The following is a 25,335-nucleotide window of genomic DNA, read 5'->3' on the forward strand; positions in this document are numbered from 1 at the left end:
TGGTCAAAACTCTAACATTCTCAATTTTATGAATAATTTGTCCAATTAAATTATTTGTAACGTTCTCACAGTAAATTTGTACGCATGCGTGTTGTCCTACAGAGACTTGTGTTTGTCCCTGAAATCGCTCCTGAAATCCAGGCACCGTGTAGCAGACAATGTTATTTTGAGTCTACAAAACACTGTTAGATGATTGCATATATACAAATTTATTGTGCAACGTCTAGAATTCATTAAGTGTCTACCAGATAATTAAATGGTAAGCGTTTTCAATTGAAAATGGGTGTATGCATGGAAATAAGGGTTTGTTTATGTTGTGCTTTGCGGTCGTGTCAATTTTGCTGAATGTTTACATTTTGACAAGCTGTTTTCAACTGACAGTTAACTCCTTAAAACGGTGATTTTAGGGTTTATTTTAATCTAAAAGTGTAATTAGATATAATTCAGATAAAATTTCAGGTTTTTATGTGTTGTACACAACAAGGAAATCATCAGACGAAATTGGGTAGTTTTGGATGCTTGCCAACTTTTTTTTTGCCCAGCAGTATTTTACATCTTTTAATATAAAGTTTATAAATGTAATCCAATTTGTATTAAAGCTTGTAAATGTGTTTTTGTAAGAATCTAAAAGAAAAAACAGCTCAAGTTTGTCGGGGTGATGCAATTTGAGTTGAGCAATTGAACTTGAAGGCAGCATATGGATCATTTAACATACCTTATCACTATTTGTGTGCCATAACTGTACATCACAAAGAGTCCTGTGAAATTTCGAAGTCTCACACTGCATGTATCAAGAATATCTGCCACAATGGAAAAGTCATCATTGTTATTGTATGAAGTCAAAAGTAAAAGCAGCAAAGATTTTCCAAATAGCTATAAGTGTGTTGTACCCTTTATGTCTATATAAATCAAAAGAGACGAATAGTATGCATAACTGGGTTCTTGGTCTAGTGATGAAAAAGAATGCTGAAGGTCCTGCAGGGTTCAATGGGCACTGGTCTCATTTGGTCAAAGTGGCCCCGGACTTTGACAAGGAGAAATCTTCAGCTATCTCTTTAGTTTGTTAGTTCCAACTGAGTTGCATGGTTGTTCTCTTATTGTACTTCAGATTTCTCCATCATAATAAGAGACTTCCCTGTGTTGAATTGGGGATTAGTCCTTTGTGTTAGGTTGAATGTAAGTGACGCATATCCTATGATCCAGTTCAAGAGTTAACTGGCAAATTACTGGGACACCACTGGTTACTTACATTTTATCAAAAATATAAAAACACAGCTCTTAAAAAAATGTTTAATTAGGGAAATGAATTATATGTTTCAGATTAAAAAAAAAAAAGGACACAGACATTTTTACCTAGGATTATTAATGACATGGACTTAAATTCCTAGGTAAATGAGTCTGGGGACAAAAATTACTTACATCAGACTATATTTACTAGTAAAATTTGTAACCATGGACATTTTATACTAGGAATATGGGTCCGCCCGGACATATTTTACAAGGACAAATTTATCGCTTACAACTGTACCCTCACACTCAATGTATTCATTTAGCATTACTGGTACAAGTTTGGATATAGTTATTAAATAAAAAATGAATGACAAAAATAGCAACATAACATGTAAAAGTTGTATGGTTGATTTATTTTCTCTGCATGACTTTTATAGGTTTTTTTTACTCCAGAAGATAAACATTTAAAAGGTAATTCTCAAGAGAGCAAGATTATTGTTTACAAACATTGTGATATTATACAATTTTCTATTCTCTTTCAGGACCCGATAGAACCAGGTATGTACATTTACCTTACATTTTAAAAGTTATGTTGTAAAAGAAATTTAAGATTATAAGCAGCTATACATGTTACATAAACACATTTTTTATACTCAAAGATATTTATCATGTTCATGTATTGTTTATGATTTCTTTCCTAAAATTAAGTCTTGTTTCGATATATTACATACCACCAAATGGAACTTACACCATATTACAACTGTCTATGTGTAAAGTTATACTATTTGACCTCAATTTTAATTATTTGGTGATTGGTTAATAACTGGATTGATATAGCAAGAGGTCAAACGTAAGATCTCAGACACACTTGACCATTAAGGCCATTATTGGTAATTGACCATCTAATTTCAGGTAATAGTAATAAACATTGTGTTGATCATTTATTTTCAGACTGGGGTGGATGGAGTTCTATAACAGAAGCAGGAGAGTCTAATATGTCTGTAGACTCATTCCAGAAACAGGAAGATTCCAATATGAGTATAGGTGATTCCAGATCTGATTCTGTATATGGAGGAAGTAATGTAGGAGTAAGTTTTTATTTTAAACCCCTCTCATGCATGTCATGTGAATTGCATATCAACATTTTGTAACTGTTTTAAGGTTATTAGTTCATTTTTGGAAAACCAGATGAAACCTCTTCTACTCAAGATTGATCTGCAATACCATATAATAACGAATCCTCAATGTTTCTAGGTACAAAATGTATGAAACAATTTGATTTTGGCAAATATTGACACAATATAGCCTAGGTTTTATCATTTATGCATTCAATGGCTTACTAACCAAAACATTTTGTGGCCTCTCATTGTAAAAAAGCAGATTTGACATTTACATTATTATGCACAATTTGTCAACTCAAAAACCTATTTTAGAATAGGTTTTACAAATAATAGAATGATTCTTGCATCTTTGTTTTTAGAAATTAATGTCAATACAAGATCAATATCACTTGGTGAAAACATGAAAATGACACAAAAATGTGAGTGAAACTGAATCGAGGCACATGTAAATGCCTGTTAATCTTAATTCTCCCTTAATTATACCATACTTCAAGAGTAGTCAAGTTGTAGAATCTTCCAAGATATAAAGCAGGACAACAACTCTCATATAAGTTCCACAGTGTTAGAATATGTAATATAGTTTTAAACTAATTTATGTTTGCAGGGTGAAGAAGAATATTTTTCTGGACTCGGTGTGTATGATGGGTATGATAGTTACCAAGATGGCAGTGGAAGTTCCTCAGATGAAGGCGATGATGAGGACGATGAAACATATTTCCCAGCATCAAAACAGAAAACGCAGTATCGCTTCATGAATGGCAAAGATGGAATGGGTAGGCATGCGCTTATGTCAATACCAAAATTTAAAATCTTTAACCTAAATTTATTAGGGCGAACAAAATGTCTAATATTTACCTGTCCAGATTAACAAGTTTCAAGATAATGTTCCTTTTGAGTTTAAAAACGTTGGTCATGTTGGTGGATCCCTGCTTTCTTGACACATCTTTGTTATTTACATTTTTTTTAAATAATGTTTAAATTGTACAGGTAGCAACTTTGTTAACTCTTTTGACTTTTGTTTTAAATGCAGAGGGAAGGAATACAGTTCTTACTGAGGTAAAGGGATTGTAACATGTTCATATGATGTAAATGATTTAACTGGAGATATTTTATAGCTATAAAGCCAGTAATTTGTGTATTTTACAATATTGAGAAATCTATTTTTATTTATTTAGCTACCTGTGAAAGATGTGGATCAGTTGGCATAAAACATGCATTCTATTCAAAGTCCAAGAGGTTTTGTAGTTTGTCATGTTCCAGGAGCTTTGCTACAGCTAAAAGGGAAGGGAAACCTTTGACAACGTTTGACAAGACACAACAGGTAAGTTAAAAAAATAGTGAATCATTTAATTCATTATTTTATATAGTAGTATATCTGTTATGCTTTCATGTTATTGCATATTTTGCTTTCAAAAATTAGAGAAAAAAAATGGTTCTTTTAAAATGGATTTTGGCATTATTGCTACAGAATGGGATTTTCTACAACTAATGATTTGCAACTTTAGCAAAAATATCATGAATAATGCTTTAACAAACCGTTCACATTGAGTATATTTTCATAAATTTTATGTGATCATGGTGATTGTGAAATAAACTTAAATTTCCACAGTTACAGTATGTGATAAGTGTTTATTAAGTTTATCTCACTTTTAACAGAAAAGTAATAGAAACATAACAATTTTTTGCAAAGTGGTTTACCAAAGTTTAGTTATACATAATCAATTATTCAGGATAAGGAGTCTTAGTGCAATATATACATGTATGAGTAAATTTAAACGAAAATTTAGGACCAAAGTAAGAAACCTTTAAATACACTTGTGATTCTTGCATTTCAGGACGGTCGAAAAACAAAATTTTAGTATTTATACTTATATACTTTGATGTTTTAACTGAATTATTATAGATTAATATCTGGTTCACACATAACTATATAGGTTCTTTACTTGTTTAGTTATATTTTACAGAAAAAGATTCCAGGAAAAAAGATGAATATTCCTAGCAAAATGCCACAACCAATTCAGAGTCTGTATCCAAAAACTGTAACAAAAAGACCAGGTACACAATATATTTATTCCATACATATGGATAAGGGGTTAATGTTCTGGTATATTACCATAATTACTTTTTCAAATGTTAATGCATGGTTCCTTGACCAACATTGACCAATGAAATGTAGAACATATTCTCTTCATTTAATGGACCTTGGCATAGTTTCTTGTTGAAATCTATAGTTTGGTGAAGTTGATGTAGATACATTGTACCTTATTTGTTCTTTTGTCGTGAGTGGTAATATTGTAAGTTACAGTACATAAAATACTACATATTCCTATAGAAAGAGTAACATAATTTTTCAAATATTAACAGCTGAAATTTTTCTTATTCCTGTTTTATACAAAAAAGATCATGTGCAGTAAACATGGTAAAGAAATACATTTAAACATTTTGATTAATTTACAAATTTATCTTATTTTCAGGAGGAATGAAAGGCTTTGACTGGGGCCCTTACTTAGCACAAACAGGCAGTGATGCGGCACCAATCACATGTTTTAAACATGTAAGTTACTTTTGAAATAATTAATGTGTATCAAACATTGTATTAAATATTAGTTAAGTTCATTCCACTTGTGCCATCTGTTTGTTTATAAAGAAATAGTGGGCTTGGATTTATTCTATTATTATTTTTCTTTAAACAAAACTAAAAGAAAAATTCAATTGACTCGAACTTAAACTTTTCCTTACACATATATTAGGTAAATTTTAGTTTAAAGGAATTTCAAGTCACTCTGCGATTTCCTTCTCTTAACTTTCAATATACTTTTTCAGTGTCCCATGTCTGATCACTGGCAGAATATCAACACGGGTATGAAAGTTGAATTAGAAAACCATCTGTGTGATATACATGCATTCTGGATAGCTACAGTTGTTAAAGTAGCAGGTAAGATTATTTCTTTAGGTTCATTCAACAGATCCCATGGACCATTATCTTTACAAGAATCAAATCACATTATACATACTATTGTTACAAGTTTGCAAAAAAAAAGAGGCAGTTTTGCTTTAAATAAAGTATGTTAGTTTGAAGTAGAATCATTATATTTCAGTATTACATGCTTTGAGTTATAAGATTTGAATTACAGCAAGACAACTGTTTTCTGGAATTGATAAATTAACTGATTAAAACTTGTTTGTGTGGGTACATGAAACAGTTTCCTAAATTATTAACAAAATTGTTTGAAATTTTGCAGGATACAAAGCTCTGATGAGGTTTGAAGGATTTGGGAATGAGTCCACATATGATTTCTGGATTAATCTTTGTACACAAGATGTTCACCCTGTAGGATGGTGTGCAACTGTAGGCAAACCATTAGTTCCGCCAAAAAGTATGTACTGAGGCAGAAATGAAACACATTTCATAGCAAACTGTCAAAATAGTCTTATTTCTTGATAAATGTTAAAAGATTTTGTCTGTCGTGATGATTTTTAAGCACAAACACAATTCTTAAGCAAACTTTGTTTTACACGGTATGACGATGTATACTTAATCAGATTAGTATTTTGACAGGGCTGTTCTATTGAAACATGCTGTACAGCAAGGCATGCTGCATGAGATTCTACCTTTATGATCTCTACCCTCTAAAATTCACCCTGCATGTGATGCATATCTCAAAAACAGACCAGCAAGTTAGATCTACAGAATAAAAACAAATTGAAGTTATATGATTATAAGCCTCTGAAAGTTTTCCTTTATTCTTAAAAAATAATGCTTCAAAAGGAAGACCCTTTCTGCAAATTGGCTCTGTAAAATTCTATTTTAAAGTTTATTATATTTTTCCAGGTATCCAGGACAAATATATTGACTGGAAGGAGTATCTAATCAAAAGATTGACAGGGGCTAGAACTCTTCCCAGTAACTTTTATAATAAGGTAGGTCAATACGATAGACAGATATTTTAGTTGTCTATAAAAATGTGTTTATTGGTTGTTTATTGATAACCAGTAATTAATTGCATTGTCCACAAACTTATTTTCATATGTAAAATTAGTCTTAATTCTTTAGTTTTCAGGATAAATTAGAATATGCAGAGAACAAATGTAGATAGATAGATAGTTTATTAACGTCTCACCATTAATATACACAATACAATATTTACATATATCATAAAAACATAAATATATATTAATGCCATTCTTAAATGAATTATGAGAGACAAATATAAATAATAAAAAATAACTGATTAAAATTTGTATTTTACATATATTTCAGGTTGTAGAATGTATCAATGACATTCCAATTAAGAAAGGTATGCAGTTAGAAGTAGTTGATAAAATGTGTGTGTCTGCGATGAAAGTAGCTAAAGTCCAAGAAGTTGTTGGAGGAAGACTTAGATTACATTACACAGATTCTAAGGTACGACATTTACACATTATCATAGAACTATCTCACTTATAAAATATAGCACAAAATATAGATAATCAATTCAAAATTTTTAAAAAAACCAAATTAACAAAATGAGAAAAAGATATTTTGGGGCTCCCAACAATTTCTGAAACAGAGAAATATGTATTTGCTGGTATTCTGTTGCATGAATTTTAGATTTACTGCTTTACCTTTAACTTTAGACACAAAGTCAGTTCATTCACAAAGAAGTTCCCATTATAAAAGTATTGCAAAAAAAGATTGAACCAAAGAAATATATTTTATCCTATTCATTGGCACATATAGAAATGATTATTAATAAAAAATGTTGTCCCTTTAAACTACAAGACAATATTAATTCATATGACTTGAAATACCAAAATAAAAATATTTACCATGTTAGACCAATTCTAGAAAAAATGCTTTGGAAGGGGTAAATGGGTTGGTAGAAACTTAAATTATATTTTCATGGGTGAAGGCAGGTTCAAGTTGTGTGTTCATGTTTGCAAATCAAAATGTGATTGTATGGGTGATGGCCTTAAAAAGTACCTTTCAAATGTCCCCATATTGTTAATCTGCAATAGCCCTTTATATAAATGTAACTAATGAAATATTTTGAGTAAATTTATATACAAGACCTTTTCTAATTACAGGAAGAGATTGATGAGTTCTGGTGCCATATGAGATCACCGTTAGTTCACCCCATAGGGTGGTCACAGACATCTGGACATAAATTACATGCTACACAAGGTTAATTGATAATAAATAATCAATTTAGATGAACATTTTCATTTAGTATTTACATAATAGTTCTTGAATAACTGGTCATTATCGTGATATATGAACTTCCCACAGGACAGTGTTATTGACTAAGATAGTGATAATGACTGAGCCGAAGGCTCCAATCCAAATGATTAGGCCTATTCCACTCTGTTCTTATAAAACTATTTGGAATAATATTTATATTCTATTAAATAAACTTCATATTGATAAACATGTAATGAATTTAAAACATTTGGTGGTAAGATATAAATAACCAAGATAACTCATTGAACAATGTTAACTATCTCTTGACTGCTACTTCAAGTTGACAGCTATCATTCACTCTGCAAAAATGTAATTGCATTTCAAATAATAAGACAAACCAGGTTAAAAGTTATGAAATATTTATTACAAAAATATACAGAAATTATGTGATGGAATATGAAAATAAAATATAAATATGAGTCATTTGTTAAAAAATATTAAATTAAAAAAACAAATGTAAATGAAATGTATGAGTGATGCCTCAGTAGATAAAGGTTATTGAAGTTAAAAAAAAATATACAAAAAATATACCATCAGTCATGGAAAATGAAGACTGCATGTTGTTATATTGTTTTCAGTGCAATATAATACATTTCAATTTAGATTTAGGTTCAGAGTCTAAAACGCATATAATTATTATTGCCATAGCTTCTGTCTATATAGATAACAAGTAATGTTTTTGTGATTTTTTTTTATTAGAATACAGATCAAAATGTTTAAACAAAATAACGATGGATAAGTACGATCCTGATGATGTCACACCGGATATGTTTGAAAAGGTCAGTATCTAGGACACAGTGTTAAACAAGGCAGTTTAATACTAGGAAATATTTAGTTTCAAGAAATTATTTTAGACACTTTTATGCTTTTAGTCTATATTCATTTGGAGAGCATAATTGAGCATTCACATGCAATTGTTTGTTTACCTGTTAATTTCTCTACCTTCAAGATTTATTTCATGGTCAGACAATACATAATCACAAATATATGCACAGTAATTGATGATAATATTTAAGATTAAAATTTAATTTGGTTGAAGAGTCAGCTAAATGGTAAAATTACATATACCAGTCATTTATGAAAGAAAGAAATGTATCAACTATCCACAACAATACCAAGTATGACTCTTCTTTAAAAATATTCCACTATTTTTGGTTAATTATCTATTATCAATTTCAATTAGGATTCTCCATGAAGAATACCCATACCACCAACTCCTATAGTTTTAAAGCTCAAGTTTTTAATCTTTCTAGAATGTTTATATACATTGAAGATATGCAACTGTCATTGTTTATACAGCACATTCAGTAAAGTTTTGGCTTTCCAGTGCTGCAAAATGTTTAAACCCAGTACAGAGACAACTTGCATGGTATTAATGAAGTAAAATAGTTTTCTGAAATACTTTTTTGCTTAATTGCTAAACCAACATTTCAATTTTAGAAAAAAGATCCACCTCATGGGGCTAAATTCCAAGAAGGTATGAAGTTGGAAGCCATAGATCCACTCAACCTTTCTGCAATATGTGTAGCCACTGTTATGAAGGTAAATATTGGTTGTACTTAAAATTTATTTCTATGTTTACTGATATGATTGGTTTAACAATATAAATTGTAATTTGTAATGAGTCTGTTGCAATTATTTGTCAAATTTTGAAACTTATATTCCAAATGGCAGGGAAAGTGATATAAATATCAATTTCTTTTCTAATTGAGTTCTTGGAAATGATTTTGACCAAATGATTTTCTATGCTCCATTTATGGGCATTATGTTTTCTGGTCTGTGTGTCTGTCTGTTCATTCCTCCGTCTGTCTATTCTGCTTCATGTTAAAGTTTTTGGTTGAGGTAGTTTTTGATGAAGTTGAAGTTCAAACAACTTGAATAGTACAAATGTTCCCTATGATATGATCTTTCTAATTATAATGCCAAATTAGAGTTATTACCCCATTTTCATGGTCCACTGGACATATAAAATTTAAGTGCAGAAAGGGACACATTCTTGTGTATCAAAATTTTATTTTTGTTTTTAAGGTTTTGAAGAATAACTATTTAATGATTGGAATAGATGGTTCAATAGCTCAGAATGGAACAGATTGGTTTAACTATCATTCTACATCACCATGTATCTTCCCTGTGGGATTCTGTGAAGTAAATGGAATAGAATTAACACCACCTAGAGGTTTGTAAATAGACAATCATTGTAGTTGGGGGGGTTGGAATAGAAAAAAAAAGTATGGTAGTAGTTAATGTAGATATGCAATGCTTTAAATAAAAATATTGCACTTCTTAATATGTATAATATTTTAATTTATAGTTGTCAATTTCACCTTATTTGAATATTTATGAAATTTTAAAATGAGAGATGTATTCACATAGCTTTTGTTTACCATCAATGAAGATTACAGAATCAGCTTTAATAGTTCAATGATTGATAATTTTTGAGAAATGAGCAGACATATATTTGTTATTCTTGGACAAGGTACACTTTAAAATATAAGACATAGAAGTTTTTGTAAAAAGGAAAGGTTAGATAGGGCAACATGTAATGAATATATTTTTATTTGTCTAAAATTTAAAAAAAAATCTTATTTGTTAATCTAAAAAATCCTATCCTCTTGCAAGAGAAAACTCATATTTAAGTACAAATTTATCTGCATTAAATACCTATTTTTGTTATTTCAGGATATAAAGGGCAGTTCAAATGGTTTGAATATTTACGACAGACGAAATCATCAGCAGCCCCTGTTAAACTGTTTGATAAGGTATTCATTTGTATTCTTTCTTTTGCATTGAAAATGAAATGCATTGTTTAAGTTTTAGCTATCCTTAAATCTCAAAAGTTTCATCAAAAAGAACATTTCCATCGAAATTGCTGAGAGTTTTGATAAGGATGAACCTACAGCATGCTTTTTAAACAAAAGAGGTAGACCTGAAAAGGCCATCATATCAACTAAATGAACTCATCATAGATACCAGGACCAAATTTAGTATATACGCCAGACACGCGTTTTGTCTTCAGACGCTCGAATCCAAAAAGTTTAAAAGGCCAAATAAAGAACGAAGCTGAAGAGCATTGAGGACCAAAATTCAAAATCTCACTATTGCCTAATTGATGCTCATATTTTTTACTCTCCAAAACATTTCTGTCATAGCTTCTGATTCATGTTTATGAATGGTTGCACATGTCACTGCTACTCATTTTTCGAGAAACATTAAAAATATCATTTGAAATTCTTAAAATGAATACTTTTATTTATATGATATGTGATTAAAAATTTTCACACTTTTACAGGAAATACCAAAGCATGGGTTCAAACCGGCTAATAAAGTTGAAGCTGTTGATCTGATGGAACCAAGGTACTGTAGGAAGTTTAGTCTGTAATAATATATTAATAGCATAAGGGAGATAATCTCTTGATTAAATTAAGGCACATGTTCAAAAATGTATGATAGATATTACTAATTTGCAACATATTTGTTAGCCTTATTGCATATGAATTGGTTCAGAGATGTAGAAATGGACCTTACAAATCCCTAAAATAATATTTTCTGATAGACATTTAATCGAATTTTACATGTAACCCAAGAACATACTACCATAAATCAACCTCACTTTCAACTATAGTTTTCCTGTTATTTTCAGATTAATATGTGTAGCCACAGTGAGTCGCGTTGTGGGACGTTTATTGAGAATTCATTTTGATGGTTGGGAGGTAACTTATGACCAGTGGGTCGACTGTGAAACAGCTGATTTATATCCTGTTGGTTGGTGTGAGGTCATGAACTATGGATTAGAAGGGCCAAGGGTCAAAAGTGAGTAATATACATCCTATTCAAGCTTGGATTGAGGTTATGTCAAAATCTTTCATAACATTTTCACTTCATATCTTGTATAATGTTTTTACTTGGAAGTTTTATTTTTAATCTCTGCCTCAAATATATATATATATATATATATACAACTCGTCTAAACATCAACCCAACAATGTTAGATCTGTAAATTTGCTTAGATCTAACATTGTTGGGTTGATGTTTAGACGAGTTGTATATACATTATGTACACAGCCATGTATCACCATCATTGATGGCGATCCGATGGATACATCTGTTGTAGGGTTGTCACTGACGCAGACGTACTTATGTATATATATATATATATATATACAACTCGTCTAAACATCAACCCAACAATGTTAGATCTGTAAATTTGCTTTCGCAAATTTTTGGTTCTTCCCTCGCCGGGATTCGAACCCATGCTACTGTGATATCGTGACACCAAATCGCCTGCACTGCAGCCGTCCTGCTAGACCACACGACCACCTGGGCTCTCAAAAAAAGAGCTTTTGGTGGGCATGTGTTACCTTTCCACGTCAGTTTTAATCTAGCGGCGTACTACAGTACATGATATATAAGGCATGGAGATGTTATTGTTACAGATCAGCTAAATATATATATACAGTCGACTCTCGTTATCTTGAAGTCAGCCGGACCGGAGAAATATTTCGAGATACACATAGTTCGACTCAAACGAAAACCGGAAGTTTGACTGAACAAGGGACACAACTCTTGCTTAGCATGGCAAAGCTAAAATAAATCCGGGTGAATATGGGAAGGGGATCGATATTCTGGTATTAGATCGATGTATTTGTATGTCATGGTCTTTCGTTATTATAATAACATTGTATTACTTATTCAATTGTTTCAGTTACAATGTTTCCTATGGCTTTTATCCGAGAGAGTAATTTCGAATCGATAGTTTCGTTATTCAGGTCGTTTAAAGTTGACAAAATTGTTTATTCTCGGATACAAAAAAGACTTTAGAAAATTTAGATTCCTCTTCATTTTGTTTTATCTCACTCTTTCTTTTAATAAAAGAAAATACAACATGATTAAAGACGCAGAATGAGTAGTTTTTAGGTGATCATCAAAGGAAGTCATAATCCTTACTTTATACACACCCAAGCTCATTAGTGTAAATCACAATTAATTGTTTTGTAAACATTTTAAATACTTTTTCAAAAGATGATCTTAGGTAAACACTCGTGGAAATAGCATTTCATAAATCAATACAGTTGTCAGTGACTGGAAATTTAATTACACGTGTATTGTCAGATTAACTCTTCAATCCATTTAAATGCCGGAGGTCATGTTTTGACATATGTGTATTAGTTCGAGATAAATAATGAATTTTTAATGCTTTTGTTAACCTTGGAATCGTAAATTTAGTTCGACTCAACCGAAATTTCGACATATCCCATTTCGACTCATCAGGAGTCGAATTACATACATTTATATGGAACAAAGGTCGGGACCACGTGAAAACTTCGACTCATCAGAAATTTCGAGTCAACCGAGTTCGAGACAACGAGAGTTAACTGTATATATGTTTTAGACAAATATATCATGTTTGAGAGTGGTATTTGTAACTGCTTAAATTCTTTCAGATCAAGAGATCTTCAAGTTTTGTGTGCTTAAAGTAGTTTATTTATCTATTTCATTTAATTACATATTCTCAACCAATAAAACATACAGTTAAGAAACTTGCAGACAAAAAGGAATAATATGATTTTATTTTTTGATACTAACACTCATCAGTTTAAATATCAGGTCATCCCAGCAGGCTCGCTTTACATTCCACTAAAGTCAGTATCAAAAACAAAAACGGCATTATACTATATTTAGTCTTATCCCAAAAAAACACAAAATATGAATAAGACATTTATAAAGGTTTAATAATTTCTATTTTCAAAATCTTATCGTAAAAGTTTAGGTATAAAATCTGTTATTACTCTTTCAGTTGAACCAATATCTCCTGTACCAGTGGTACCCAAACTGGTGAAAGAATCCCCTTTTAGTAAGAAAAGAAAAGGGAAGACACAGATCTATAAAGGTCCAAGAAAGAGTAAGTCAAGTAAGATATGAATTCATTAATCTAATTTAGATATGTCATAATGTGTAGAATTATGGTGGTACCCAACACTTTTACTAAAATAAATTTGGCTCGTTTAATTTTCATAAAATTTTGTCAAAGTACTATAAAAAAATTAATTTTTTTTGAACCAAACGTTTTGTCAGAAAAATTACACTGCTTATATAGCAGTTTGACAAACACCAATTTTAATCATTGAGAAGCTTTATATTCCTTTTACAACACAATGTCATTAAAACATTTACCTAACTTTACAGAGTTATCTCCCTGTTGTGTTAGGTACCACCTTAAGCCATGCTATAGGACACTATTTATAGCAACAATAGGAACCATGTATGATACTGTATATATAATAATTGTTAAAAATTGATTTCCATTTTTAAAAAAAGCTGATTTTAAACTTTCAAATATTTACATAAATGAACTGTCAGCAAACTAGCTTGTTTCTAGTACAAAATGATGGATTACAATTTGCATACCAACTTTAAGAATGCCAATGCATTTATAGTTGGACTTCAGGAATTCTTGTAAAAAAGAGATATACATAATTTTATGTACAAAAAAAAAACACAAAAAAAAACCAAACATTGGAATTCAATTTTGATTGCTTAGGGCTATTCCATTTAAACATAGCTCATACCCACGGACGGCAAAGAAAAAAAATTCTATCCCTGGCTGTTGTCTGAAATAAATTGCTTCTATCCAGGTGTGTGTATTAATAAAAAGTGCATCTCTACATGGATATTGTTAGCTTGAATGAAAATGCTTCTCTGGGGGACTGTTTTATGAGTGGTGAGAGAATCATTTGTGGTTTGTTTTTTTTGCGTTTGTTTGACAATTTCAGCCATACCAAAACATATGACATCCGAATCAGTTTACCGCTTTGAACCACGTGTATAAGCAGGAATCCAGGTTTAGTTAAAAGCGCATTTGCGACCGGGATCAAAGTAGAAGAGAAAAAGGCAACCGAATACGGAAAAGAAACGAAAAAAATCTGGAAATCGTAAAAATTTACGATTTTTTTCAATAAATTTCGGGAGGCTCTAAATCGGCTCAGTCAGGCTACCTCAGTCAAACATTTTTTTTAAATTTTGGCCTTACATGTATCATTTGTTGCAACAAAATGATAAATAATAAAATATTTACTTCATATTTGTTGGACACCCATCATGCCCATTATTATACTGAAGTGAAAACAATTGTCATATTATAGAGTTCCTTGTGTTGCCTCTAGGAAAGGTGAGCTAAAAAGTGAAATGCCAATTTTGGTAAATTTCCTGCAACGCTCTCAGACCTGATATTCACACAAAAGTACCTAGCAACCATATATTTTCAGACTAAGTATGTTAGTACATGTAGCAATCTACAGGCAATTTGGTTTCAAAAAAATAAATGCAAATTTTGATAAGGCCTATAAAAAAAATGTTGTGTTTCCGGTCACTCGACCGACCGTCCTTCAGCCTCAACTCAAAAGTTTTTAAAGCTGATGTGGGAAAAAAATAAATTTGTATACCTACCGACCGTTTTTTCTGAAGGAAAAAAAATAATTCTAAGTCCCTCAATCTTTTTATTGCCCGAAAAGAAATCAACGCTAATTTTAAACTCGAGGCTTATTTTTAGGATGTACTGGAAAGTGGAATCTTCTTGGCTAATTATATATGCGGGAGCATGCGCAGTAGTTATTTTCGTTTGTCAGTGTTTGAACATGGCAACACAACGCGTCATATTCAATGTTCAACGCGGAAAGTGTGACCATTTCGTGGAGAAAATAATATTTCTAAATTTTATAGAAAGTAACACACAAGAAAGTGTCCTGCCAGGTACAGTGTATATAATATAGTTGTCTATCTGTAGGTTTGGGATGATGTTTGGTTCATGTTCCTATAAATGAATCTGCCCCACATCTTCTCAATTTCTTTCTCTGACAATCCCAAACTTTTGGTCCTGAAATAGGGGAAATGGGTTTAAAAAGCTAATTTCCTTGGGGATGTGCTGCCCAAATTTTTTTAAGGTTTGGACTTAGTTTTTTTTTCAGGGGTATTTTTAAAGGGGGTAAACTAAAAGTTATTTAGGGGGATTTTAAAAGGGGTAAACTAAAAGTTATCTCAGGGAGATTTTTAAAGTGGGTTAATATAATCAATCTCTTTCTATTAAATTCCAAACTTTTGTCTGGTAACTGGAAATTGAGTTTTATATAACTTAAGCTTATTTCTAAGGGGAAGTGCTCCCCTTTTTTAGGGTTTGATTTAGCTTTTATAGCTTGCTGTATTATATTTCAGTTGCTGCATCAAGGATGCAGGAACTCTATACTTTTCACTTTGTCTATCTGTCCGTCAACTATTTTTGTCAAGCTAAAAGTCAAAAATTATATTCAGTAGAAACATGAAATGTTATGTATACACTGTTGTTAATAATATAAAAAAAAAAGATACCTACCTACCGTCCCTTCAATATTTCAAGGGGGTGATCGGAGTTACACAACATTATTTTTTTAGGCCTAAATTTCCTGCAACATTCCAAGATTTTTTATTTAACACAAATAAACGTAGCAATCTCTCTGATTTTCAAGTTCAAAGTTCAATTTACACATTCACAGCTGCTTCAGTTTTATATGATTGTGAACTGTGCAAGTAGAAATTTTAAGATGCATAACTTAACATTAATATTGAAAGACTGCCTTAATATTGATTAAAAGTTCAAGTTATGAATATTTATTATCAAACCTCAGTGTGCCTGCCAGGGGTGGACCAGGATCTCTTTTTAAAAATGTGTGCTCCCTCCCCTCCACTTTTTTTCTCTTTTTTAGCCCATTTTCCCTATTTTTAGGCCTAGAAGCCATCACCCTTCCATTGCCCCCAACATCAAATCATTGATCCATCCCTGATTGCAACCAGGGGTATGTGATTTTAACAAACAACTCAATTAAATCCAATCATGATGTGCAAACAGTTGCATAAATTCATTGAACAAGTGATAACAAAAATATACAGGTATACATGGAGTATTTGAACAGAATACTTTGTATTGCCTTACAAAAAAAAATGACAAAATAATTTTACAAAATGTAGTTTAAGATATTAGCAATATTCTGTCGTTAGAATTGAAAATAATTTATGTTTTGCTTCTTCCCATAAATTGTATCTTGAAACTTTTTCCTTTCCTCTGAAAAAAATAATAATATAGTGAACTTCTACCCTTTTCTTTCACACAATTCGGACAGTGTATTAAGCCATTCCACATCCCAGAAACATAGGTACCTACAGTATATATAACAAAACAACATAATATACCCAGCAAAAGGTTTCTGACTGTGATTGTTGTAAAAAAACCTTTCTCATCTCAAAATTAAATTAATTTTGATACCCTCCAATTTTGCCTTTACAAAAAAAAATTAAGAATTTTAAATTTGCTTCTGTTGGTGGTAGTAAATTATAAAGAAAAAAATTGCTTCTTTAGGAGGTGTCTGCATGTTAAAAAAAACACTTCTATTGGTGGTGGTGGAACAGAAAAAAACACTTCTCTACCATTGCCGAACTTGAAAAATATCACTTCTATGGGGGGTACCTTGAAATTTCAGGTGCCTTCCTTGGGGTTGAGCTATGTTTAAATGGAATAGCCCTTATGATTGCCATACCTTGTTCCTTGTGAAAACATTTGTTGATGATATTAACCCACATATTTTTAATTTTGGAATATCTATTTAGGTAAAACATGTTATAGACATAAACTATGACTCTTAATTCATTCATAAAACTAGTTTCAGAATATTTTTGTTTAACACTTATTATGTTTATTTACAGAGCGAAAGCCAAAGTTATCACCATCAGGCTTACCACTAGGAGAGTTAGGTAACATCAAAACAGAAAGTAACAGTTCATTTTCATCACAGTTTGAATCAACCATTAAAGGTAATGTAAATACAGATAAAGTATTGTTGGTTTTTGGTACGTTTTGTTATTTGATTTTGCCATGTGATTATGGACTTTCCGAATTGAGTTCAGTATTTTTGTGATTTTAATTTTCAATCAAAACTTTAAAATCTAATATTGATTTATTGATTGTTGTCTGTTTAACCTCCAGTAACAATTATTTCATGCATAATCATCACTTAAAAATGAATTATTTATAATTATCTTGTGTACTTTGTGTTACACCAGTGCATGGAACTAAGACAAAATTGACATAGTGTCTAAAACTGTTATGTGAAACATATGAAACAATCAAACACTTGTTGGTATAGGCACAGTAGGTTTGCAGCAAAAGAAGAATAAATGTATCATTTGGTCTTCAAATTATTTCGAAATCCTCTTGAAGTTTAAAAAGGGCTGCTTACATTTAAAATTGAACATGATTGTAAATATGATATGTATAAAAGCTTATGTATTAAGGATCTTGAATTGTAGGGACAATTTTTATGCCCCACCTATGAAAGTAGAGAGGCATTATGTTTTCTGGTCTGTGCATCATTCGGTCCTTCCGTTCGTTCTTCCGTTCGTTCGTTCATTTGTTCAGGTTAAAGTTTTTGGTCAAGGTAGTTTTTGATGAAGTTGAAGTTCAATCAACTTCAAACTTAGTACACATGTTCCCTATGATATGATCTTTCTAATTTAATTGCCAAATTAGACTTTTTGACCCCAATTCACAGACCAATGAACATAGAAAATGTTAGTGCAAGTTTCAGGTTAAAGTTTTTGGTCAAGGAAGTTTTTGATTTGGTCAAAGTCCAATCAACATGAATCTTAGTACATATGTTCTTTAGGTTATGATCTTTCTAATTAAAATGCCAAATTAGATTTTTTGTGCCCCACCTACGATAGTTGAGGGGCATTATGTTTTCTGGTCTGTGCGTCAGTTTGTCCATCTGTTCGTTCTTCCGTCTGTCCCGCTTCAGGTTAAAGTTTTTGGTCAAGGTAGTTTTGATGAAGTTGAAGTTCAATCAACTTGAAACTTAGTACACATGTTCCTTTTGATGTAATCTTTCTAATTTTAAAGCCAAATTATATTTTTTACCCAATTTCACGGTCAATTGAACATGGAAAATGATAGTGCGAATGGGGCATCCATGTTCTTTGGACACATTCTTGTTATCCCAATTTCACAGTCCACTGAACATAGAAAAGGATAATGCAAGTGGGGCATCCATGTACTATGGACACATTCTTGTTCATAATAGTTATAATCATTATTGTTACACTGTAAAAATTATTTACACCTACACTTTTCTTTTTAAACAGTGAAAACCGAAGTAGAAGATGTAGATTTCCCACCATCATTAAGTCCTCATCAATCGTTTACTGAATCCATTAGATCAGGCAGCAATGATTCACCATCATCAAAACCTAGTGTCACAAAAACAGCATTATCAAATCTGTTAATGTCAAAAACAGGGGGAACTAACCCTGTGGACAGTAGTAAATCGAGCCAGTTGGCTCAGAGACATTTAACCATTCCTCCAGATCAGTGGACTGTTTCTGATGTGTGCTATTTCCTCAAAGTCAATGATTGTGCTTCGTTTTGGGAAAGTTTTGTTAGAAGCGTAAGTTTGTTTTTAAATATTTTTATTTTTAAGGTGGTACCCAACACTTTCACTAAAATTAATTTGGCTCGTTTAATTCCGATAAAATTTTGACGAAGTATTTACTTTGACCATTTAAAAAAAATATTAAAATTTCAAAAATTTTACACCCACCGTTTTGTCGGAAAAATTACACTGGTTATTTAGCAGTTTGACAAACACCAATTTTGATCCTTGAGAAGCTTATTATTCCCTTTACAACACAACGTAATTAAAACGTTTAGCTGACTTTACAGAGTTATCTCCCTGTAGTGTTAGGTACCACCCTAATTGGAAGACAAAAATTGTAAAATATCACTTTGCACTTAGAGTTTGAAAATGAAATAATATTCGGAAAATTCGATATTGATATCCTTATTTAAAAAATGATTATTTAACATGTGCGTGTATACAATGAAAGAGTTGGTTTAAACCTCATGAAAAAAATAACATCAAAAACAAGAAAATCCACGAATATGAATTACAATGCAACCAAGAATATTGCTGTCAATTCATTAATTTACATTTGAACAAGACATACTTTATAAATCTTAGTCAATACCAAAATATACAGCATTAGGATAAGAGGCATGACAGCATTGTTTTCCTCAAACAATATGTTAACCAGTTGTGTCCAGAGAAACTTGCTAAAGATACCAATTTTATGGAGACATTTTATGAGTATTCGAAAAACTGACACTTGATCAGTGTATATTAAGTTGTATAAAGATTTATAGTTTTATAAGTTGTTAACTTTTTGTTTTATTTTCAGAAAGTTGATGGTAAAAAGTTGCTAGAATTAACGAAAGACCAGATCAGTAGTTTGACTGGAATGAAAATTGGTGCTTCCATTAAGATGACAGAGATGATTCAACAATTAAAATCCAGGGCTCAGAAATCATAGCAATACGTTTTTGTAGATAATGTTTGAAAAAATCACATTGGTGCCATTAAAATAGTCAATTTTAACAAGTATGAAAACAGTGACATTGTTTAGATCTGTTAAACTGTAAATTCAGAAATTATTGCCATTTTGTCATTATAGACTTAAATGCAATTTTATTCTTTATGATTTTGAGAAAAAACATGTTTAAGTCATATAAAATATTTCAAAATGCGAGTTTAAATTATTGCGTTTACAACTCTGTCGCATTTTTTGCAATACTAAAAACCTCACAATAATTTCTGAATTTACAGTATATCAATGTTATTTACTCAGATTTGTTTTTGGGTAAACTGCACCTTACAGTTTTCTATGTATTGCAGGCTTCACAATGTATACTGAAGGTCACCTATTTTACTTGTACTGTTATTTTAAAATTGCTTTTCAACGAACAAACCTTAAAACCATGCAAATTTGAAAACTTATAGGTAATATTTATTTCTTATAAGAAATTATAATTTTTGATGTATGATTGGTAGTACACTTAAAATTTTGAAACTTACATGTAATATGTATCTTTCAATAAAAATGATTTTCTTTTAAAGAGATATTTTTTTAACAAGTCATTTGGCAAGAGAGAGTTATTTTCTGAACTCAATGGACTAAGATAACTGTACTTGCTGTAAAGCAGTGACGATTTATAATATACCTGTATGATAACAGTAGAATCTGTATGATAACAGTAAAATCTGTATGATTACAGTAGAACCTGCCTTCAAGACCTCATCATCAAAAGATAACTGTTTTTTGAAAGGGATGTCATGTTTTATGTCCCTAATCAAAATTGTTTAATGGTGCACAGTAAGAATTTGGTTTATTTTATAACATAGCATATACAAGGGTCTGGATGGAATCCTACAATTCTTTATTCTTGAGTTGTCTAAGCTATTTTTTTCTATTCTTTATAATTATTTTTTTTCTCTTTTCTTTGTATATTAGCATTATTCTTTATTCTTTAAACTTTTTCGTCTATTATTCTGTATGTGTTGTCGATTATTCACTATTCTCATAAACATTGGAACAGAAAGTGATGCATTTAACATGTTTAACTACCTTTAAATGTACCAAATATTTTGAGAAAAACACCTGCTTTAGTTATGTTTACTGAATATACCATTCTATTGAAGTTGTACAGTCGTAAATTCTTCAGTTACTATAGGTTTTGCATTTAACAAGTTTGTGTTATTGCTTTATGAAAGTTGAATGGATATATCTAAAGTAGGAAATAAAATTTGTTGAAGACTTGCCATCTATATTATTACACGTGTTATCTTTTGCAATGTTTGAATATAAGATCACAACATTGATTTTTAGCTTACCTGGCCCGAAGGGCCAAGTGAGCTTTTCTCATCACTTGGCGTCCGGCGTCCGGCGTCCGTCGTCGTCCGTCGTCGTCCGTCGTCCGTCGTCGTCGTCGTCCGTCGTCGTTAACTTTTACAAAAATCTTCTCCTCTGAAACTACTGGGCCAAATCAAACCAAACTTGGCCACAATCATCATTGGGGTATCTAGTTTAAAAAATGTGTGGCGTGACCCGGTCAACCAACCAAGATGGCCGCCACGGCTAAAAATAGAACATAGGGGTAAAATGCAGTTTTTGGCTTATAACTCAAAAACCAAAGCCTTTAGAGCAAATCTGACATGGGGTAAAAATGTTTATCAGGTGAAGATCTATCTGCCCTGAAATTTTCAGATGAATCGGTCAATCGGTTGTTGGGTTGCTGCCCCTGAATTGGTAATTTTGAAGAAATTTTGCTGTTTTTGGTTATTATCTTGAATATTATTATAGTTAGAGATAAACTGTAAACAGCAATAATGTTCAGCAAAGTAAGATCTACAAATAAGTCAACATGACCAAAATGGTCAGTTGACCCGTTTAGGAGTTATTGCCCTTTATAGTCAATTTTTAACCATTTTTCATTAATTAAAGTAATCTTTTACAAAAATCTTCTCCTCTGAAACTACATGGCCAAATTAATCCAAACTTGGCCACAATCATCTTTGGGGTATCTAGTTTAAAAAATGTGTGGCGTGACCTGGTCAACCAACCAAGATGGCTGCCACGGCTAAAAATAGAACAAAGGGGTAAAATGCAGTTTTTGGCTTATAACTCAAAAACCAAAGCATTTTGAGGAAATCTGACATGGGACAAAAATGTTTATCAGGTCAAGATCTATCTGCCTTAAAATTTTCAGATGACTCGGTCAATCGGTTGTTGGGTTGCTGCCCCTGAATTGGTAATTTTGAGGAAATTTGCTGTTTTTGGTTATTATCTTGAATATTATTATAGATAGAGATAAACTGTAAACAGCAATAATGTTCAGCAAAGTAAGATCTACAAATAAGTCAACATGACCAAAATGGTCAGTTGACCCGTTTAGGAGTTATTGCCCTTTATAGTCAATTTTTAACCATTTTTCGTAAATTAAAGTAATCTTTTACAAAAATCTTCTCCTCTGAAACTACTTGGCCAAATTAATCCAAACTTGGCCACAATCATCTTTGGGGTATCTAGTTTAAAAAATGTGTGGCGTGACCTGGTCAACCAACCAAGATGGCCGCCACCGCTAAAAATAGAACATAGGGGTAAAATGCAGTTTTTGGCTTATAACTCAAAAACCAAAGCATTTTGAGGAAATCTGACATGGGATAAAAATGTTTATCAGGTCAAGAACTATCTGCCCTGAAATTTTCAGATGAATCGGTCAATCGGTTGTTGGGTTGCTGCCCCTGAATTGGTAATTTTGAGGAAATTTTGCTGTTTTTGGTTATTATCTTGAATATTATTATAGATAGAGATAAATTGTAAACAGCAATAATGTTCAGCAAAGTAAGATCTACAAATAAGTCAACATGACCAAAATGGTCAGTTGACCCCTTTAGGAGTTATTGCCCTTTATAGTCAATCTTTAACCATTTTTCGTAAATCTAAGTAATCTTTTACAAAATCTCCACTGAAACTACTAGGCCACAATCATCTTTGGGGTATCTAGTTTGAAAAATGTGTCCGATGACCTGGCCATTCAACCAAGATGGCCGCCACGGCTAAAAATAGAACATAGGGGTAAAATGCAGTTTTTTGCTTATAACTATAAAACCAAAGCATCTAGAGCAAATCTGACAAGAAGTTAAATTTTTAATCAAGTCAATATCTATCTGCCCTGAATTTTTCAGATGAATTGGACAACTGGTTGTTGGGTTGCTGCCCTCCAATTGGTAATTTTTAAAGAAATTTTGCCGTTTTTGGTTATCTTGAATACTATTATAGATAGCGATAAACTGTAAACAGCAATAATGTTCAGCAAAGTAAGATCTACAAATAAGTCAACATGACCTAAATGGTCAATTGACCCCTTAAGGAGTTATTGCCCTTTATAGTCAATTTTTAACAATTTTCATTAATTTGGTAAATTAATTTTTACCAAATATAGTTCTCTGTTACTAATGGGCAAAGTTCATGATAGATATAATTGTAAGAAGCAAAATCGTTCAGTAAAGTAAGAACTTCAAACACATCACCATCACCAAAATACAATTTTGTCATGAATCCATTTGTGTCCTTTGTTTAATATGCACATAGACCAAGGTGAGCGACACAGGCTCTTTAGAGCCTCTAGTTTTATAATTTCATTGTCACATGTTATTAAGTTGTCAGGTTGTATATTGTTGCTGCTTATCTTGTTTAAATCATATTTACAATGTAATTATGGTGTGAAATATTGCAATAATGGATGCTTGTCATTTCAAAGAGTTATAACAAAATAATACTTAAAGGTTATATGTACTTTTATTTTTATTAAAGGTTATATGTAATGTTGTTTTTTTTAATTTGAAGGTTAACTGACATTTTGTTTAACCTATACACATTGATGCTTCCCAGATAGCATTTTGGTCAGTGATTACAGTGAATAAAAATTTTGCAACTTAAAATATATTATTATTTAGTTAACTCCTGAAATTTGCCAGGGTTTACTGTAAACATGTGAATTTTTGTGCAAGGGTTATTTTTGCTTAGTGCTATTCTAAAATTCAAATAAAACAAGAGTTGCATTTTCCTTAGAATTTTGTAGCAATTATCAGTAAAATGAAAAAAAAAAATTTTATGGGTGGTTAAGGTCTTTTAAAGGTGCACCCCTTTCCACCTCACCTCAATGTGTTATATACTGGTACTGGAACAGCCCTTATTTCACATTGTTAAAGAGAACAAATCAATAATAGATGTGAGGGTCTCAGTCCTCATTTGATGTGTAAAATTTGACCCTTGCATAAGCAGTTTTCTATAAACGTATTTACACTTTTGGTATTAAGCTGAATTTTATCTCTAAATGACCGTAGATCACCTCCGAATAACCTTTTGACGTCAAGCAACAATCACTTTTTATTGTGATGTCAAATTTTTTGAACTGTTATGTCAAAGTTTACGGGAAGCTGTGTGATTCTACGTAATGGCGGACAAATTTGCATACAAGTGTAAATCGTCTATTGATAATATGAAAGATCCACATTTTTACCTTATTTTACTACATGTATAATATATTTTTTGAAGGGTATTATTGTTTCTGTGATATTAAATATTGATGGTGTAATATAGTTTTAATTTTATTATGTTAATTGAGAAAGGTTTTGTAGTGACCTGAAGCAATGAAATTATTTGATGTAATTGAATTAGATATACGCTATGCACATTTTATGTGAATCTATCATTTATATGATATAAGTTTTCTGTCCGTCTCCTTATTAAGAGTCTGTTATGTTCTTTTGGTCCCTGATCCTATTATATGTTGACCCAATAAACACTTGTAACGAGAAGGTATTTTTAGTGTTGTGACTTGTTAATTTGTTTAAATAGGGCAAGGAATACATGTAGTATAATTGATAATGGTTAGAAAGTGTATGTAAATATGACCAATATCTATTCAGTATTCACTAAATATTTGAAGACGAACAAATCTGTTTATGACATAAGTGAGAGTTGTGATACAGATGGGGGTTCCCAAAAACTTGCTTTTATTTTTGTTAATTTTTACACTCCTCCTCTGACTTTTCCCTTTCCTTTCCCCAAATTCAATCTTTTTCACCCCTTTATCTCTCACCCTCCAGCTTGTCACCACCCAAATACATGTATGTTAATAAATTATGATCAATCTAAAACTGAATTTGGGCCCTATGTTGGAATGGACTAATAATCATGTTACCATGCATGTATGTGAAATAAAGGAGTTAGGGCTATTCCAGTCAGCACCCACCACCCAGACATATGTAATTGAGAATTATAGTGTGAAAAGTTGCTCTGATACCCACCACCCATGTATTATTAATACAATGTGCCTTCCAACCCCCC

At 31.5% G+C, this 25,335-nt stretch overlaps 1 protein-coding gene across 2 annotated transcripts; it reads left to right on the forward strand.

Moving 5' to 3' along the window:
• Positions 1 to 129: 129 nt before the first annotated feature.
• LOC134696779 (MBT domain-containing protein 1-like) lies at positions 130 to 20,903 on the forward strand. 2 transcript variants are annotated; one of them, XM_063558726.1, is made up of 23 exons: positions 130 to 259; positions 1,773 to 1,788; positions 2,182 to 2,318; positions 2,956 to 3,124; positions 3,527 to 3,672; positions 4,316 to 4,406; positions 4,826 to 4,905; positions 5,175 to 5,286; positions 5,594 to 5,728; positions 6,184 to 6,272; positions 6,613 to 6,756; positions 7,419 to 7,515; positions 8,272 to 8,351; positions 9,013 to 9,114; positions 9,601 to 9,748; positions 10,252 to 10,331; positions 10,862 to 10,926; positions 11,213 to 11,382; positions 13,367 to 13,480; positions 17,299 to 17,406; positions 18,733 to 19,034; positions 19,825 to 20,657; positions 20,699 to 20,903. In XM_063558726.1, the coding sequence occupies exons 1-22, from the start codon at positions 257 to 259 to the stop codon at positions 19,954 to 19,956; spliced, it is 2,520 nt and encodes an 839-aa protein (XP_063414796.1). In that variant the 5' UTR covers positions 130 to 256; the 3' UTR covers positions 19,957 to 20,657; positions 20,699 to 20,903. The 2 variants fall into 2 exon arrangements, with proteins under 2 accessions (XP_063414796.1, XP_063414798.1); XM_063558728.1 differs by having other exon boundaries at positions 13,367 to 13,471.
• The last annotated feature ends 4,432 nt before the right edge of the window (positions 20,904 to 25,335 follow it).

Source organism: Mytilus trossulus, chromosome 14, assembly GCF_036588685.1.
Source record: "Mytilus trossulus isolate FHL-02 chromosome 14, PNRI_Mtr1.1.1.hap1, whole genome shotgun sequence".
Taxonomy (NCBI): domain Eukaryota; kingdom Metazoa; phylum Mollusca; class Bivalvia; order Mytilida; family Mytilidae; genus Mytilus; species Mytilus trossulus.